This window comes from Melanotaenia boesemani, chromosome 18 (genome assembly GCF_017639745.1).
Source record: "Melanotaenia boesemani isolate fMelBoe1 chromosome 18, fMelBoe1.pri, whole genome shotgun sequence".
NCBI lineage: Eukaryota > Metazoa > Chordata > Actinopteri > Atheriniformes > Melanotaeniidae > Melanotaenia > Melanotaenia boesemani.
The window spans coordinates 15,389,470-15,408,336 of NC_055699.1; the positions used below are offsets into that span (position 1 = coordinate 15,389,470).

General features: G+C 40.1%; 1 protein-coding gene across 1 annotated transcript in view; it reads left to right on the top strand.

Moving 5' to 3' along the window:
* Positions 1-779: 779 nt before the first annotated feature.
* pola1 (polymerase (DNA directed), alpha 1) overlaps positions 780-18,867 on the top strand; it is a 66,585-nt gene continuing 48,497 nt past the window's right edge. The window contains exons 1-26 of the mRNA XM_041968883.1: positions 780-934; positions 1,627-1,754; positions 1,965-2,061; positions 2,135-2,209; positions 2,296-2,411; positions 2,594-2,656; positions 2,789-2,890; positions 3,032-3,182; positions 3,266-3,410; positions 3,548-3,720; positions 3,842-3,954; positions 4,174-4,287; positions 4,406-4,480; positions 4,574-4,712; positions 4,854-5,008; positions 7,313-7,397; positions 7,597-7,658; positions 7,862-7,951; positions 8,032-8,148; positions 8,224-8,399; positions 8,500-8,629; positions 9,053-9,172; positions 9,271-9,361; positions 9,447-9,571; positions 9,706-9,855; positions 10,174-10,296. Of these exons, the coding sequence (XP_041824817.1) occupies positions 886-934; positions 1,627-1,754; positions 1,965-2,061; positions 2,135-2,209; positions 2,296-2,411; positions 2,594-2,656; positions 2,789-2,890; positions 3,032-3,182; positions 3,266-3,410; positions 3,548-3,720; positions 3,842-3,954; positions 4,174-4,287; positions 4,406-4,480; positions 4,574-4,712; positions 4,854-5,008; positions 7,313-7,397; positions 7,597-7,658; positions 7,862-7,951; positions 8,032-8,148; positions 8,224-8,399; positions 8,500-8,629; positions 9,053-9,172; positions 9,271-9,361; positions 9,447-9,571; positions 9,706-9,855; positions 10,174-10,296 (2,964 nt within the window). The 5' untranslated portion in view covers positions 780-885. The remainder of the gene's footprint in view (positions 935-1,626; positions 1,755-1,964; positions 2,062-2,134; positions 2,210-2,295; positions 2,412-2,593; positions 2,657-2,788; positions 2,891-3,031; positions 3,183-3,265; positions 3,411-3,547; positions 3,721-3,841; positions 3,955-4,173; positions 4,288-4,405; positions 4,481-4,573; positions 4,713-4,853; positions 5,009-7,312; positions 7,398-7,596; positions 7,659-7,861; positions 7,952-8,031; positions 8,149-8,223; positions 8,400-8,499; positions 8,630-9,052; positions 9,173-9,270; positions 9,362-9,446; positions 9,572-9,705; positions 9,856-10,173; positions 10,297-18,867) is intronic.

Here is an 18,867-nt window from a genome sequence, read left to right on the forward strand (position 1 = left end):
ATGTTATATAGTGGCCTACATCAGAGTGAGAAGTCATTATACTTAACAAAATTAAGTGCAGCATCATTTTGGTAACATAAATAGGCTACATGTAACCTATTCAAAAGTCAACACTAAAACCAAGGAAGTGGATCATTTAACTCCAGTCCTCAGATCTTTACTTTCTCTTCCCAGAGTCAGATCTAAACATGAGGCAGTATTTAGTTTTTATACTTCTCACACATGTGGAGCAAACTCTCAGAAAACTGCAGGTTTTCTGAAACTCACCAATTTTAAATCAAGGTTAAAAAGTTTTCTATTTGCTACTGCCTTTTATCAAAACAATTATTAATTATTTCTTGCATTTGATCTCACTTCATTCTAGCCTTTTCTGTCTTTATCTAAATTCTTAAATATTTTTAAAAGCTCGTTTTAATTTACTTTGAATGCTTCTTCTACAATGCTTGAATGTTTTATGTAAAGCACTTTGAATGGTCTCGTACATGAAATGTGCTATACAAATAAAAGCATCTTGCTTCTAATTAATTTGATTTGTTTTAGTTGTATGTTTATGTTTTAATAAGAAGTTTATATGATTTTTGTCTGTAATAAAACCTACCCATCCCTGCGGCCTGTTCAAATGATACCACATTAAGTAAAGTTTTGCTCAGCTCTGGTGAGTTAACAATAACTTTACATTGTACAACACTGCCACGATCCGGACAAATGAGAGACACCCTGTTACCTTATTGGATGACAGTGTTGTGATGTCACTTCCTGCATATGACTTTCCCCGGGAAGGCGATTTGGCGCGGACTAAGCTGTTATTGTGTTGACCAGCGCTGCATTGTAGCTGTCGGTGTACAAAGTCTCAAGAAAATAATAATAATAATAATAACTCAATTTATGGCTCCGGTATCAAACCCAGACAAAGATATGGACACTCCGGGCGATGGTGAGTTTGTGGCTCGCTTGTTTGATGGAGCCGACTTTTGCTAATCTTAGCATGAAAAGCGAAGTAGCAAGCTATGATACTAGCTAGCTTACATTAACACATGCTAACAGGCTTATTAGACTTACAGCTAAATTGCCACCTCCAAAACAACTTTTTATTGTCTAGGTTCAGTGTTGTTAAAGCTCAAGACGACAGAAAAAACTATCCTTACAAATGGAGGCAATGTTTATTGTTAGCGGTGAGTTTTCGATGTTTTTCTGTAAATGTTTACCTTATGTCACTTCCCAAGGGGGCAATCTGAAATGTTGCGACAGCTGTCACTTCCAGTAGACGCCCCATCAAATGCACAATTTGTATACAGTTAGTTTACTGGAGTATCTTACATAGCTTAAGCTTAAGTCCTCCATGACACTGCAACAATTTACTTCTCTGTGATTGACCTTCAAAGCGAGACACGTCGAAAGATCACTGAAGATGCTATACTGACTTTAAGAAATGAAGAAGAAGAAAAAAAAAAAAAAAAACTACAAAAACAACTGTTTTTGTTGTTTTAGACAAAATGCAAGTCCCGACATTGATAGGTCTTGGAGTTGTGTATTTTAGTTTGTTTACTGGAGATGTGGCAGTAGTGATTTAGATTAACAGATTAGTCAGACTTGTACTGCATCATCATGACATGTCCCTCTTCTCAGATGATGGAGGAGATACCTGTGGTCTGGCCAAGAGTCGCTCCAGACGGGAAAAAAGAGAGAAAGTTGGGAGAAAATCTGCACTGGAGCAACTTAAGAAAGCCAAAAGGGGAGAGAAGATCAAGTATGAGGTAGGACTGACAACATGCAACTGTTGTGCATGCCTTTCTGTTTTACTATGAGCAAGCATCTTTATAATTGAATTTGGCTAATGAGTCCCAACTCTTAGGTGACTGGATTGTCTTAAATGTAATAGCCATTGCTTCTGGGGTGCTCAGTTTGGACTAAACATAAAGAGCTATTTGATATTTGTGCTATTCTTTTGTTGGTCTGTTTTCCAGGTGACAGAGGTTACCAGTGTGTATGAAGAGGTAGATGAGGATCAGTACTCGAAGATGGTACGGGAGAGACAAGAGGATGATTGGATCATTGATGATGGTAAGTTCCTTGACTCTAATCCAGGTGTATGTGTTAGTGTTTTAATTTCTAATAATGCTTCTCTTTTTTTCAGATGGTGTAGGATATGTGGAGGATGGCCGTGAAATCTTTGACGACGATTTAGATGACGATGTTGTAGAAAACAAAGGTAAACACTGTGCATACAATTTTGAGGATGGGAAAACAGACAGGTTGTGTGATAAGATTGTTTCTTTTTTTTATGTGTTATTGGAGGAAGAGGAGGTGATAAAGGAGCTGGATCAAAGAAAGCTGTGAAGAAAACAGTTGTATCCAAGCCTAACACCATTAAGAGCCTTTTCATGAACAACAATGTTAAGAGGCCTGCAGAGGTGTGTATACTTATCAGTATCGTTGGGCTCTAAAAGCCTGCCAGCATGCTAATATACTTATCAACTGCCATCTCTCTTCATTGCGTCTTATCAAATAGGTGTTCTTTTAGAGATTTCAGTAACTGAAAAACTGCACTTGCATTCACATTACTCATGTAATTTTGTCATTTTGTCACTTGCAGAAAGATGTTGACCTGTCCAAAGATGATCTGTTAGGTGATATCTTGCAGGATCTGCACTCAGAGGTAGCAGAAATCTTTTTATTTTTTTATGGTTAACTATTTAGGATGAACTTAACTAAATGTGGTCACAGTAACACATTATCTTCTCCTTATTTTGCTGTTATTATCCTGCCTAATGTGTTGTCAAACTTCCAGAAACCAGCTCTCCTTACTCCTCCACCGGTGGTCACATTAAAGAAAAAGAAGTCTTTGGGATCGCCTTTAAATCCCTTCTCCATAAAACCTCAGATGCCAAAGGTACACCCCGCTCGTCGCGCATTTCTACTGCTTTGATGCAGTGATCGTTTAATCTCAGGAAGTATTTAGTGGATCTGTAAATTTAAAGTTAAAATATCACAACTAATCATGAAATTCTGTATGTTATGTTTGTAATATCAGGAGTCGCCCTCGTCTACGGGATTAAAGGCCAAAGTGATTCGACCGCCGCCTACAGACCTCGCCCCTAGACCGTCAGTCCGCTCTTCTCTCTCCACATCTGCTCTTCTGGAAAAGCAGAAGTCAGAGGTGGAAGAACTGAAAGATGAGCAAGGTGACGAAGGCTTGCAGCTCTTTAGCATTTTGCTGTTTAAAGTTGTGTAAAAAACATAACTTTTATGCTAATGTGTTTTTCAGAGAATGACACTTTGGGATTTGACGTGGTGGACTTTGATGAACCGATGGACGTTGGGCTTGAGGAGGAGAAGCCTGTAGTTAAAGATGAGCCAGTAGCTGCAGTTAAAGTGGAGCCCAAAGCTGAACCTCAGGATTCAGTTCTTTTGTGAGTTGGTTTATTTAATTTCTTTTTTTTTTTTTTTTAAGTTTACCATAGTGTGACTCTTGTAGCTCCACCTTTCTTAAACTTGCATTTAAACATTTAAAATATTAAACTTAGTAATTTAATTTGGTCATTTTTAGATCCAGTAGACTTGGAGGCTCTTGGGGACAAGAAGAGGAGGACAAAGTCACTGAAGCTCCTGCAGAGGTTCAGGTCGACTCCAGTCAGCTGCCGCTGGTGGAAGGAGCCGAAGGGGAGCAGGTGTTTCGCTTCTATTGGCTGGATGCCTTTGAGGACATATACAACCAACCAGGTGAGGCATATTTGACAAATCAACAAGCCTCTGTCTTTGTAATTTCTTTCTCCTGTTTAGAAATCTTTAAACACATCATGTCTAGATTGCATCTTGACCTTTGATTGTAATTGCGGATTAGGTGTGGTGTACCTGTTTGGGAAAGTGTGGATTGAATCAGCAAAATCTCACGTTAGCTGCTGCGTTACTGTCAGGAACATCGAGCGGACCGTGTACCTCCTACCTCGTGAATTTGTAAGTGTTGTGTTTTGTCAGATGCTGAGGACATTGATGTGTTTCTATTTATAGATTCACACCCTTTGATGTAGAAAATTGATTTAAATGGAATGTTTTTTAAAAAGTTATTGATCCACTGCTAAATTATTTAATTAAATTTTATCTTTTTTTTTATTCTGTCGTATTTTATATTTACTAATTACTAACTTTTTATTTATTTTTAACTTTAATCAACAGAAAGTAAACCCCAAGACCGGAGAGGTGTCAGACATGCCTGTGGGGTTAATGGATATTTACCAGGAGTTCAGCGAGGTCTCTGAGAAGTTTAAGATCATGAAGTTCAAATCTAAGGTCAGTACCAGTCTTGGTTAAATAAACTGTAACATATCATTACAATTTTCAAAAAGGTTGCTAAGTCATGTTTTTAACTCATGTTTTATTTGACTGTTTTTCATCTTTATTTTTACAGAAAGTGGAGAAGAACTATGCTTTTGAAATCCCTGATGTGCCCAATCAGTGCGATTACCTGGAAGTCAGATACTCTGTGAGCAGACACACACATGTTCAACATTCCCAGACTGACTTGATGTAGTGGTTGACTTCACATTAATGTTTCTGGTGAATTTCCCTCTTCCAGGCCGAGTTCCCAGCGCTGCCATCTGACCTTAAGGGGGCGACTTTTTCTCACATTTTTGGAACAAACACCTCCAGTCTGGAGCACTTCCTCCTCAGTAGGAAAATTAAAGGTCCTTGCTGGTTGGATATCAAGACACCACGTAAGCATGATCAGACATGTTCGCTTTTAAATGTAATTTAAAGATTAAAATTGTAATGCTTTATCTGAGATCTTTTGGGCCAAATGTTGTTTTTGCTCCTTGTAAATTTCTGTCGTAACGTCTCCACCTTGTCTGTGTTAGAGCTGATGAGCCAGCAGGTCAGCTGGTGTAAGGTGGAGGCTCTCGCTGTGAGGAGCGACCTGGTCAGCGTGATCAAAGATCTGCCACCTCCACCCCTTACTGTCATGTCCATCAGCCTCAAGACCGTTCAGAACCCCAAGACACACCACAATGAGGTCAGACCACCTTCACTGGCCGTAGTTTGTCAAAGGGGATTTTGGTTAGTGATAGACAGGAATTCACCTTTATGTTTAGAAATAAAGGTTTTAAAAATGTGAAAATCCATTATTACACATACCCAGTTTATATTTTTTAAATGGTATATAAAAATAAGAGAAATAACTTGTTCCATAAGTGTTTATGTTTTCAAAAAGCTGAATATGAAATTTTTACCTCCTAGTGGCAGGGCCTGAAATTCACTGCAGGATTGCGAGAATCGCACGTAATATAATCGATTCCCTCAAACCCAGCTCTTATAATGCGGGATATTCCCACATACAATTACAGTGGTGTGAAATAATGTGCAGTGAAGGTTTGCATCGGAGCATTTAACTGAAAGGAAGAGGAAGACTTCTTCTATACAGATTCAGTGCGCTCTCTCCCTCAGCTCCAAGCTCTTTCTGCTGCTGCAGCGTCGCTCCCGCTGGCAAACAAAACGTCGCCACCGGATTTCCTGCTGGCAAGACGATCCATTCATGGACTGCTGGTTATAATATACATCTAACCTTACATAATCTGAAAACACCAGAAGAAAAGATCAGCGCTCACAGCAGTGCTGGTGTCAGTGATGTCTGTAAAAATGACCCAGATCCTCCGCGTCCTCTGGTGGTGCCGGTAACGTTACCAAGCAGCCCAAAGAAAAGTTTCAGGCTAACTGGCTCAGATATCTGTGGCATGAACATAACAGTGGTGACATAATGTACTATCAACTCTGCATTGTCAGTTGATGCAGTTTCTACACAGCAGCTGTAAAGAAAACAGGCCAATTCAGAGACGCCTTGCAATGTGAAACATAAATGAACTTTTTAGCTTTATAGCACTAAACTACCAAGCCCGTCTAACATAGACAAAATATAAAAAAAGATGTTATCCTGTGGTCTCGCAAAATTAAGTCATGGCCACAGATTACTAACACGTGGAACGAAATCAATAACTTGTGGTCACACGTTAGTTAAGCACACATTTAAAGGCAGTTATCATTTAATCTGATTGTACTTTAATGTTGAGATTAATTATAGAATTGTAACCGAGTTACCAAACAGTTTCTGTACCTGACTAGAAGCACTCAGAGAGTGCAGACCTCCGCCAAGCCATTATAATTCTTTTTCCTCAGATTGTGGGCATTATCTTTCAGTTAGAAACTCTAATAACAAAATTATTCCCATCTCCCTACAGTAAAGAATCCTTTAAGAAAATCCTGCATCCAGGCGGTGATCCGGATCACCCCCAAAATCTAATTGCTTGTTCCTTTTTTTCATTTCTGAGATTTCCTGAAAATTAAATCAAGATCCATCCATATCTTTTTGAGTTATATTGCTAACAGACAGACCAATGCTGCTGAACACATAAATTGGCTAATGCAAATTTTTTTCTCACCTGGTTAAATTCATGAAAGAGATGGAGCATCCTTTTAGAAACACCGCGCTATGGTAGCTACATGAATGAAAAAGGTCTGCCAGAAATGGACCAAGAATTTACAGGTACACTTGTGAAAGATATTGACAAAGCTGTGCTTAAAGTCCTGTGTATTCCTTAATAATGGATGAATCCACCATAAGTAACACCAAGTAATTCTTTAGGGTACACAGGTTATAATCAGATTTAAACAAAACTGTTAAGGAGCTCTGAAATCGTGTGAACATGGAGTCAGCATACAAAGGAACATTAAAAAAAAAATTAAGAAATCCAATAAATAAACACAAACCTCACCAGCCTGATGCTCATTTCAGAGCTAGACTCTCTCCAAGACAAGTTTGATTTTCCAGGAATTCTTATTAAATGGAAAGAGATTAAGTAGAAGAGACAGAGAACAGAGAGGACAGATACAGCGTGGAGGGACGAGACACCGAAACGACTCATTACAGCTCAAAGACTCAACAAATTACAGCAATGAATATAGTTTTTGTACAAAGTCGGTAAAGACTGATATGTGAGCCGGTTAAGAGCATAAAGATGAGACAAGAGAGCTATCTAACACGACTAAGAAAGGAGAAAGATGAAAATTAACACTGCATTAATCTGAGGGTACTAGCAGGACAATGCAAGACCTGTAGTTACTCACTGGTAACGTCACCCCAAAGTGTATAAATCCCCCCCTATGTGATGCAAGTAAGAGGGGAATTTACCCCCCACTTTGAAAAATGAACTTCTGACCTTGTAGTTGACAGTATTTTATATCTGCAGGAATAGAATAAAGTGTTTTTTATGTTGAGACCAAAGGCTAACACTAAGGGAAGTTAAAGATGCCATTTTCTTTGCAGATTGTGTCTCTAGCTGCACTCGTCCATTATCGTTTCCATATGGACAAAGCTCCTCCTCAACCTCCGTATCAGAATCATTTCTGTGGTGAGTCACTGATGCTTCTGTGTTTTTTTTTTTTTTTCTGGTCTAAATGCAACAAAAGAAACTGAAATTCATCTGGACTTTTCACATAAACACATAATAGGCCGTTTTAGAATAGCCTTCAACCATAAGCTTAATTTCATGTTTCTAATTCTGCTTGAACTGGCTGAACAAATGCTCACAGTGATATTTGTCTCATCAGTGATCAGTAAACCAGTTGACTGCATCTTCCCGTATGACTTTAAAGAAGCTGTGAGGAAGAAGGTGAGTCATCATGTGGTTGTAGATCTCAGTTTGTTTGTATTATTTAACTCTAAATCAAGAAGACCTGTCTTAATCTGATTACAAATGATTCAGATTAACCGATGACGTTTACAGAAAACAGTACATAAAACACAAAAAGCTCTAATATTAGTACAAAAATATACTTTGAAGACACTGATGGTGGGATTTGCTCCTTGTGTTAGAACGGGAAAGTGGAGATTGCTGCTACAGAGCGGACTCTGCTCGGTTTCTTCCTGGCCAAGATGCACAAGATTGACCCTGATGTGCTGGTGGTGAGTCAACAAGTTTTTCCTAACCACTTGAATCAAGTTGCGTTAAAAATCCTCTTTAACCCTTGTGTATTTTTCTGTAGGGTCATGACATCTTTGGTTTTGATTTGGAAGTTCTTCTGCAGAGGATCAATGTATGCAAAGTTCCCCACTGGTCCAAAATTGGACGCCTCAGGAGGGTTAATATGCCCAAATTAGGGGTAAGAAAAACAAGTAATTGGTCAGTGATAGCTTGTTTTACTTATACAACTTATTACACAATAACATTTTTGCAGGGTCGCAGCGCCTTTGCAGAGAAAAATGCAACCTGTGGCCGGCTGGTGTGTGACGTGGAGATCTCAGCCAAAGAGCTGATTCGCTGTAGAAGTTACCACCTGACAGAGCTCGCAGCACAGGTGCTGAAGATGGAGAGACACATAGTCCCCCAGGAAGACATAAAAAATCTTTACAGGTGATCATTTCACCAAAAACGAGCAGAACAGTGAATAATAGATCAAATATCTCAACATCTGTTTACAAACTGTCCTAAAATGTGAGTTTTTATGTGCCAGTGACTCTCCTCACCTGCTGTACCTGCTGGAGTTGACATGGACTGATGCCAAGCTGATCCTGCAGATCATGTGTGAGCTCAACGTGCTGCCGCTCGCCCTGCAGATCACCAGCATTGCTGGCAATGTCATGGTAATTCAAAGCAATGCTGCTGTTGACTTTAATACTCATACTTTTCTCTTTTGGTCACAAGTTTACTCAAACTGTGTTAACACTCCAATAACTGACTTGATTGTATTGCAGTGTTTTCCTTGTGGAGGCTCACACATTTACTGTTCAGTCCAAGAGCAAATTATAAAAACATGTTTATATTTTAAGCTTTATATCTCAACTTTTTTTTATAAGGCTCTAGACATTGTGTTCTGCTCAACTGCTGTGATTTAGGGGAAAAAACAAGAGAAAAAAGTCGCTAGAGTTTACTTGGAGTAATAATAGCAAAAAAGCTAATATGTTTTGGTGTCGCTAAGATAAAAGATGGTTATCCTGCAGCTTTCCATGCAAGTTAAACACACTGTCTGGGCCATGACATGATTTCTTTCTTCTTCATCCCTTCAGTCTCGTACTCTGATGGGCGGCCGCTCTGAGAGAAATGAGTTCCTTTTGCTTCACGCATTCCACGATAAGAACTACATCGTCCCTGACAAACCGTCTTTTAAAAAGGCCCAGCAGGAGTTGGTAAAGATACACATACATAAAACAAACTAACTTTCCTCTTGTTTCTTTCTTTTCTAAGATATTTGACCTAAAGTTTTTGCTTTGCTGTTTTGTTCCAGGCTGAGGGAGAAGATGATGTGGATGCAGGAAAAGGAAAGAGGAAAAAGAAGGCTGCCTATGCTGGAGGTCTGGTGCTTGATCCTAAAGTTGGTACGTGTCTGTAGGTCTTTATCTCATGTTATCCCTGTTCATTGTTTCTTTGTATTATACATCCGCCTGTCCTTTCTTCTTTCAGGGTTCTACGATAAGTTTGTGCTGCTGCTGGACTTCAACAGCTTGTATCCCTCAATCATCCAGGAGTTCAACATCTGTTTCACCACCGTGCAAAGAGAGGCTTATAATGCACAGAAGAAGAAGAACGTGAGTACAGTTGTCTATTAATCCATGAGTAAGACAACATTTAAAAATTACTATTTGCAAACATGTCATGTGCTTCAACGACCAGATTCCCAGGGAAAAGTTGTGCTTTTAAACTCTTGTTTCCATGGTAACAGGACGATGAGCCAGAGGAGATTCCAGAGATCCCAGATCCCGACCTGGAAATGGGAATCCTGCCCAAAGAAATCAGGAAGCTGGTTGAACGGCGTAAGCAGGTCAAACAGCTTATGAAACAGCAAGACATCAACCCAGATCTTTACATGCAGGTACACACACACACACACACACACACACCCAATTAAACACACATGAGCTAACTACACACATTCATTTGTACTGTTGTTCTCATTTATTGATGAATTCACACATTTAATAATAGTTTAAACATTCAACAAGCTAATTGTAATATAGTTTGAGCTTCTCAAAAGTGAGGATTTGCTTCATATTTCACTTAAATACTATTTCTACTTTTAAATTGAACACACTTTGCTGTTGCTTGCACACAGATTGATTTAAATCTTTGTAGTAGTTTTAGTGAAATATTTGCAAAAAAAACATGCAAATCATGTCTTTTTGTCCTTCAGTATGACATTCGTCAGAAAGCCTTGAAGCTGACTGCAAACAGCATGTACGGCTGCTTGGGATTTAGTTACAGCCGATTCTACGCCAAGCCACTTGCTGCTTTGGTCACACACAAAGGTAGAGAGGTGAGTCCAGTAAACATACTGTATATAAACACTTAAGTAGCACTGTAGCTTTTACAAAGACCCAATATTGTAGCTGTTGAATCTTGAATACCCATTAAGATTGCAAACTAAAACGAGGCAGAACACATTCCTCAGCCAAAGCTAATGCCAAACCTGACAGATGTGTATTTTCCTCAAGCTTGCATGAAATTTGTCTGAATTATTTTTTTTTTTGCAAAATCTTGCAGCTAAACAGACAAAATTTGATTATGGACAGAAAAAAATCCTCTGCTTCAGTTCTGGCCTTCATGCAAATATGAAATGTTCTTTTTTTTGTCCACAAGAGGGCACTGCTACATTATATTCTGCATTCTTCACTGTATTCTCCAGCTCTGGTCCTGGCCAGGTTAGTTGAATCTTTCCCAGATTCAACTAACCTGGCTCAAATTAATGTGTCATTTACAGACGTGTGCAAAAGGTGTTAGACACATACTTCATTTAAATTAGGTGTGTAGAGCAAGGAAACATCTAAAACCTACAATATAGTAGTTTCCACTGACCAGAGTTGGAAAACCCTGTTATTCACTGTCCTACTTCTAATATTCTCCTTATTCTTTATGACTTTGTCTTGCCTCACCTTAACAATGTCTCCACCATTCCCTCACCCTATGCCCTTCTCTGTTCTAAATATCGCCATCCCTTCCAGTTCATTATGGCAGTATAAAGAGCTGATTTAGTGTCAGAGATATCAATAGCACTATGGACGTACTTTCCAATTACTAAATGCCACAGACACACCATGAAACTTACACTCTCTCTCCATGTAAAGTCTTGATTGTATAAGATATGATGGGCGTGCACACTCAATAAATTGGTGCAAAGCAGCATGCGCACTGAATGACATAAACAGCTAAAGCTGGTGTTGTAAGTGAACACCACACACACACACACACGCACACACACTTCCAACATGTCAGAGGCAGTACTCATGTTCTTTTAATGAGCGCTAACAGTACAAGTCCTCGGCGGAGGCATCAGGCTTTGCCTCAGGGGAGTCCTTTATTAAGATCCCCTTACACACTCATTGTGTTCTCTAATAGAGGGCAGGGCAGTAACTCACTGTGCGTGTTTGTTATTTTGTCAGTCCATTTGTGCCTTCCAGTCATGCTCCATGTTCAGCTGTTACTTTGTTTAAGTTGTGTATTTGATTCGCTGCTCAGGTGGGAGTTTTCTGTGCTCTAAATTTACTGCTTATGTCTGTCAACAGCCAGAGGTGGATGGGTGAATTACATCTTACCTCCTCCTTGTTTTACTTCATGTGGGAAGCATCAACAATCTTAGACAAGAAGTAGGCCACATTGTTGTTATCTGAAGCTGCAAAACTTGTTTTCATTAGTGTAGCATCACGTTATAATTAGTATTGTCATGTTATCCTTATGAACAAGAAACTTCAACTCACCGGCCACTTTATTAGGACCACCTAGTACCAGATTGAACCCTCTTCTGCCTTCACATCTGCTTTAATTGTTTGTAGCATAGATTCAACAAGTTTTTAGGAAACTATCCTGACATGATAGCATCACACTGTTGCTGCAGATTCATGGGCTGCAGATCCATGATGAGAATCTCCCGTTCCACCACATCCCAAAGTTGCTCTATTGAAATGTGAGACTGTGTAGGCCATTGGAGTACTGTCATGTTCAAGAAACCAGTTTAAGATGATTTTAGCTTTGTGACATGGTGTATTATCCTGCTGGAAGTAGCCATCAGAAGATGCTACACGGTGGTCATGAAGGGATGGACATGGTAAGCAGCAATATTCAAGTAGCCTGTGGCATTTAAACGATGCTCATTTGGTACTAAGGGGCCCAAAGTGTGCCATGAAAATATCCCCCACACCATTACACCACCAGCACCAGCCTGAACCGTTGATCCATGCTTTCATTTTGTTTGTGCCAAACTCTGGTCCAAACATCTAAATATTTGGAGCTGAAATAGAAACTCAAGAGACCATAGAGCTTCAATTTTGGTGAGCCTGTGTGAATTGTAGCTTAACTTTCCTGTTCTTAGCTGACAATAGTGGTAACTAGTGTGGTCTTCTCCTGCTGTTGTCCATTTACATCAAGGTTGGAGCTGTTGTACATTGGGAGATGATACTGAGCATACTTTGGTAGTAGCCAGTGATTATTTGACCAGTTGCCTTTCTATCATGTCCAACCAGTCTGAATCTTCTTTGATATCAACAGGATTTTGTCATCCAGACAATTGCTGCTCACTGAATATTTTCTCGTTTTCAGACCATTCTCTGTAAACCCTAGAGATGGTTGGGTGTAAAAAAAATCCCAGTAGATCTGCAGTTTCTAAAAAAATAACTCTGTTCAATCCAGCTTTATTTATATAGAGCCAATTCACAGCAAAGTCATTCCAGGACACTTTACAGACATTATCTGTTGAAGACAGTTCATTGCCATTAAATCAGTGTTGATGCTAGGAAAACCAAAGGATTGCATCGAATCTTGACTTCAATTCAATCCCCTATCTTGAACTGCACGAGGCAGCAGGTGACAATGAAAAGGAAAACATCCCGTTCCTTTTAACTGGAAGGAAAAACCTCCAGCAGAACCCGGCTCAGGAAGGGCAACCATCTGCTTCCACTGGTTGGGGGTGAATTGGCCCGTCTGGCACCACTAACCACGCCACATTTACAGTTACTTAAATCCTCTTTCTTCTTCATTTTGATACCCAGTTCAAACTTCAGCAAGACGTTTTGACTACGTCTACATGCCTTAATGTATTGCAATGCTGTCATGTGATTGGCTGATTAACTTTTTGTGTGAACAAGCAAATGAACAGGTGAACCTAATAAAGTCACTGAATGTATATCCAAAAAATCTGTAGCTCAACCTTTCCCCGTCTGGTATGTTGCACTGGATCTCATCCTGGGTGTCTTCTGTAGATTAGGTAAATAGAAAGTGTGTCGCAAAATTGAGCTGCAGGGTCCTCTACTCTGGACCTTTTAATGAAATATTTGTTCTATATATACCTGTCTTAACCCCAAATTAGTTAAATCTGTTATGTGAAAAACTCATGATATCACTAAGATTTGCATAAACCTACCTGTTTTTCTTTCAGTAGGTGCATTATTTAGTGTAGGGTATTTGGAATAAATACAGTACAACCTCAAGACAACAACTGGGAATAGTAAAGAGCTGCCTTAAGTAGGCCAGTGACTAGAAACCTACCTCATCCAGTATCACTAAATTACAGGGATTTCTTAGTTCACACCAGGATTATCTGTGGAAATTAGTGTTTAAGTGGCTTCTCTGGGAGTTTAAAAGACATTTTAAGATGTAAATCTTCTGCTTACAAAGTGACATTAAACAACATATTGGTTCTTTGGTTCAATGAACTTAACGTTGCTTTCTCGTCTGCAAGGTTTGATCTGTTGGCTTGAATCACAGCACAATGTAGTTTTTTTTTAAAACAGTTACTTCAGTTTTCAGACCAAAACAGCTGCACCAAGACCCTCGCAGAGGGGATTGTGTTGTCTGCTGCACCTAATAAACTTTCATCGGAGTGTTCTTAAAATACCCAGTGTGCTGAGGGGATGGTAAATGGATTGGATTGTGGTCTGTTGGGGCTTTACTACATTAGTGCATTACATACAGTGAGGATTGATATGACATATTGCTGAGACGTGCATCAAAAGGTCATCAGTCAGATCTAAACCGACCGTGGGCCGACTGCTCAACTTGTACCTTGGCTTGCTGATATAGCAGGAGATCCCACTTCTCATGATCTTAGTGTTTTGTTTACTTTGTATCTATGACTCTATTTATACTGTGTGTTTTACGGAGAGCAGCGCAAGGGACTTCCAATGGTAATATCAAGATGTGCTGTTTGTGGCTAATTTGATATTGTAGAAGTCATCTTACCATTTTAACACATCCTTTTTTTTAAACTACACTGGATATTATTAAAAACTCTAAATCTCTAGATATTCTGCAAACTCACATGGACAGAGAAAATTGCTATAAAACTTTGAAGGGCAGTGTTCCCAGTACCTGAGCAGTCACACTCTGACTCTGGGTGTGCGTATGGGTGTGTTGGCTGGTCCAGGCAACTCACCAAACGGCAGTAATAGTATGAATAAAATGAGCCAGTTTTACTGAGTTAATAGACCGTAAGCCAAGTAGTTCTTGGTAGTTCTTCCAACTGCAGCGAGCCAGAAAAGCCAGCTGGCATTTATAGCTGCGTTTCTAGTGTATTTGTGGGTATTGCCATTTGCTCTCCTGCCCCCATTTTAATCATCACATTTGCACTCTACTTTCATCTCATGATTTAGGAGGCTTTTTATTTTTATAATTGTAACAAGTACACTGATCACCACTCTGTCCGCAGTGTAAATCCACTCCTCCCTCCCCTCTGCGCCTTCCCAGCATCTGTTTGGACTGGTGTCCCGAGTGAATGTGCATGTGTTCTCTGTATTTATTGATTGGCCTGGCTCTCATCTTTCTCTCACTCTCATTTTAAATTGAGGCCGAACACCCCCCCCCCAACCCACTGTGGCAGTGCAGATCAGGCCAGGGGGCTGTCGGTGGTTCACAGACCCTTGGCTGTGTTTCTTTTGATCAAATTTGCTAACTTAGGAGATGAAAGCCCCTCCACTTATCTTGCTTCCTTACGTTTCCACGCGTTTGTTGGGCTAGGCCTGTAGATGTGCACAAGCAAACATACATGGGTGCATGTGCTACTGGCCGAACTCTGCCCTTTGTCAGGGGACCATTTGTTGTGGCCCTGCTCTGTCCTGGTATGTGTGGGTATTAAAGGGAGGTGGGGTATTAAGAGGAAGGTGAAGGTTTAGGATTACACAGCCTAGAGTCCGCTGCAGATTGATGTCCCCCTCAACCCCTCAGCGTTATTTTGAGTTCTTTTGTATGTTCGCCAGAGAACAGTTGAGTGCAGAGCAGCAGATAAATGAAACAGCAGATTAATAAAGTAAAAATGATTATTATTAAAGACAGACATATTTCACACATTATGATGGGCTGATGAATGTTTTTCTCTCAACAGACACTTTTATTGGATAATGTTTGTTTTTTATTTCACCCTATGGAAACCCTGCAAAACTTTGTTGACAAAAGTTGCTCTTTGTTAACATTAACTCAGCACTTCGGTATCTTCACATATTAACGAAGATGATTCAGACATTTTTTCCTAGTTTTACCACATGCTTTTGACTCCAAATGCAGCACTTTGTGTGGTAAGTGTGTTTATGTCCTCTCTAACGAGTGATGTTAACAGCACAGGCCGGTGGAAGCTGCTGATTGTTGTGGATTGCAGATTGGTTTGACCTTTGTTCCTTTTGCCAGCAAATCTGACAGCCATTAGCAGGTGTGTGTGTGTCTCAGGATGAAAGCCATTCTGCTGTAATTGAGTCTCTGTCCTTGTGTTTAAAAACAGCCTGACAGAAGCTCGTCGTTGACATTATTGGATGGCATGCAGAGAAGAGGATAGAAGTGGGGCTTGTGTGACAGAGTTGAGGGTGCGTGCAGGTCAGAGTTTGGTTTAGGTTAAACCCCCCTGCATGTATGTGTGTGCAAGTGGTTGTAATGAAGTCTAAGTAAATAGTGTTGCCCCTGGCGTCCCTCGTTCAGGTTCCCTATCATCCCTCTTGCCTCAAGAATGACAAACTATTTCCCAGAATCAGACACAAGAATACCTAATCCATGCTATCATGTCTCATTTGTGGCAGCGTCTGATCAAGTTTGCATGGCCAGCCATGCTTTTGCGAGCAAACATTGTTGCCTTGCATTTCTTTCATTCAGTCAAGGCCGCTGCTGCTGTCTCAGAATCACAGGGGCCATTTTTACATTTCCCTGAATTAGATGTAAGAATATAAGTCTGCTTAGGCTGATATGTGTGTGTCTGCACATGCATGCTTGTGCGCTTGTGTATGGGGAAATGAGGGGTGCAATGTTTCCATGGTCCCATAGTCCTCTTAAAGAGCTGGCTTTACTCCTGATAGGACTGGGCTTAACAAATAGTCACATGGGAGCAGCGCTGCTATTTTAGCCACATTAGCTCGACTGTGGGGGCTGATAGTGGAAGGGACAAGAGTTTAGAATTTAAACGGCGACGTTAGTGACACCTACTAATGAGGCCATGTGAGACTGAGCTAATGGCGGGGATTACATCTGATAATGGATTGATTTGACATCTGGTGTCTTTATCAGGGTCGCTGATAGTTGTAAATGAGTGGATAATTAGCAAATGATTTTAACTAACTTTTATGAGGGTACATAAATACATTTATCCATTAAAAATGTAAAGTTTTGCAAAACAAACAAATGTGACCCTCTAATCTGCTCTATTGCATTAAAGAGATGACATAAGCATCTTCAGATTGAACAACGGAGCATTAGATGCCAGTTTCTGAATAACATATAGCAGGTTTACTGCAGCAATGAACATATAAATGACTTATTCACTTGACGCCATGTTAAAAATTTGTCTCCGACTACTTCGACTGTGCCAGAGCAAATGCAACGACATACCAGGAGATGTCCTTTCCAGCTTTTAAAGCAGCACATTTTAATTGACCAAACAACCGGAGGATTGTTGGCATTGTCGAGTTATTTTCAATCAAAGCCGGCATTTGCGATCTCAGCCGGTTGTATTAAATCAGACACAGCTTTACAACCGATTGACCTTCCTAGCAGCAGACATGAGAACACAGCTATGGCATCTGCCAGGACAGGTGTCGGTGTATATGTGTGTATGCGTTTGGTTGTTTTTGTGCTGATGCGCGCTCCCATGCAAGCGAAATCACTTTATTGTATATGTGTGTGTAAATGAGAGCTCACAGTAGCAGAGACATCTTTTGTGCAACTCTGTGACATTTTGTTAACGAACAAGTGTTTGATATTGTGGGTCCCTAGACACATGCTTGAGTGTGTTATGTGTTGTGAGTATCATACACCCCCCCGAGCTCTATCAGTAGTGTGCTTCTCCACAGGTGCTATTTCAGTCGGCCGACTGTCATCCCAAAATGCTTTTCAACTGAGTGCTTTTCAAAACAATTGTCAGTGGTTCAGGCTCTTTTTCAAGGGCCCTTTGCCATAGCAAGGTTCAACATGCCGCCTCTGATTTGCTGATTAGCAGAAGGGTGTATGGTATATGTTAATATACAGATGCGTGTGTAGGGGTTTAAAATGGAATAATGGCAGAAAAGAAGACAGAACAGGCAATACATGATGAATAACACAGGAATTTCTACACTTGTAGGTGGTTTTCAGAATTAATTCATATTTACATTTTGTATAAAAGGTAAGAAAATTTGAGTTTGGTCATTTTTTCTCCCTTTTAATTATACCAACTGGTGTTATACATCGTTGGAAAGTCTGATTTGTCCCCTTTACAATATGGTGTGGCTTGTAAGGATCATGCTACTGTGGAATGAGCAACACAGCTAAACATGTGTGGGTAGCCCCCTCCAAGAAATGCGCCAAAATCCTCTGCAGTATTCTCCTGTTGGTATTCAGTCTTGTTTATAGTTGCCTGGTGAATTAGATGATTACAGTCTCCTACATTAATACGGGAAAAAACAACACATATTTTTAGGCTTTATTTATTTTACATTGTCAGTGACCTCATTTGCCTCTGTTGAAGACCCATACAAGCCACATGAGCTTGGCACCTCCTCCTCATGCTGGTCACCAGCCTGGTCACATTTTGCTGTGGGATGGCATCCCATCCCTCAAGCAGGAATTGTCCTAGGTCAACCAGTGGGGTTGTGTTGGTCACTCTAGCATGTACAGCACACCCACTTTGATCCTGTGTTCAGTGTTCAGTTGGGTTGAGGGCAGGACTCATTGCTTCATCCTCCATGTTGGTCCTGGCTCTGTGTGTGGAGAGCCTTATCTTCCTTGAGGATGGAGTTACATCCCAGTTACATGTCCAAGAGTGGGATGACAAGGAGACACAAATCTTGAATAAATAAGGCCAACAAAAACCTGGGCAGCAGCTGGAAAAACAAAGATTGTGTGTCACGGTTGAATCAGTAGTTAGTTATTTTTTTTTATTATTATTTTATGTCAGCTGGACAGAATTTGTCATTCCTCGTAGATTTGTGCTCTTGTAAATGTTTCTTTTGGTCACTTAGCACCAAGCTACTGTTGGACCACTTAACCAAACTACAGTCTTCTGCTGCTCTGTCGCCCGAGTCCTCACATCTCAAGATAGATTTGTTGAGTGCATTATGTTTTAAAAATGGGCAGCGTGGAAAAATGTCACTTTTAAGCTGAAATACAGTGGTAATACAGGAACACTCCATAGCACTCAAGTTTTTCAAATGTCGAATCCAAAGTTAGTGCATCTGAAAAGATTTCAGCTTCAGACTGGCACGTTTTAAAGCTGTCACGCTCTGCTTGTAAGTTTTTTAGTTCAACTTTATTGGATTTACAATAAAACTGTGTAAACTGAAACTGCAGGCTTGTTTTACATTAGTTTTAAGTGCATAATTGTGGAACGAGTACATGTTGTCTCTGTTTTTGTTTCTTCCTTATTGGCTTAAAATTGATAGTAGCAATA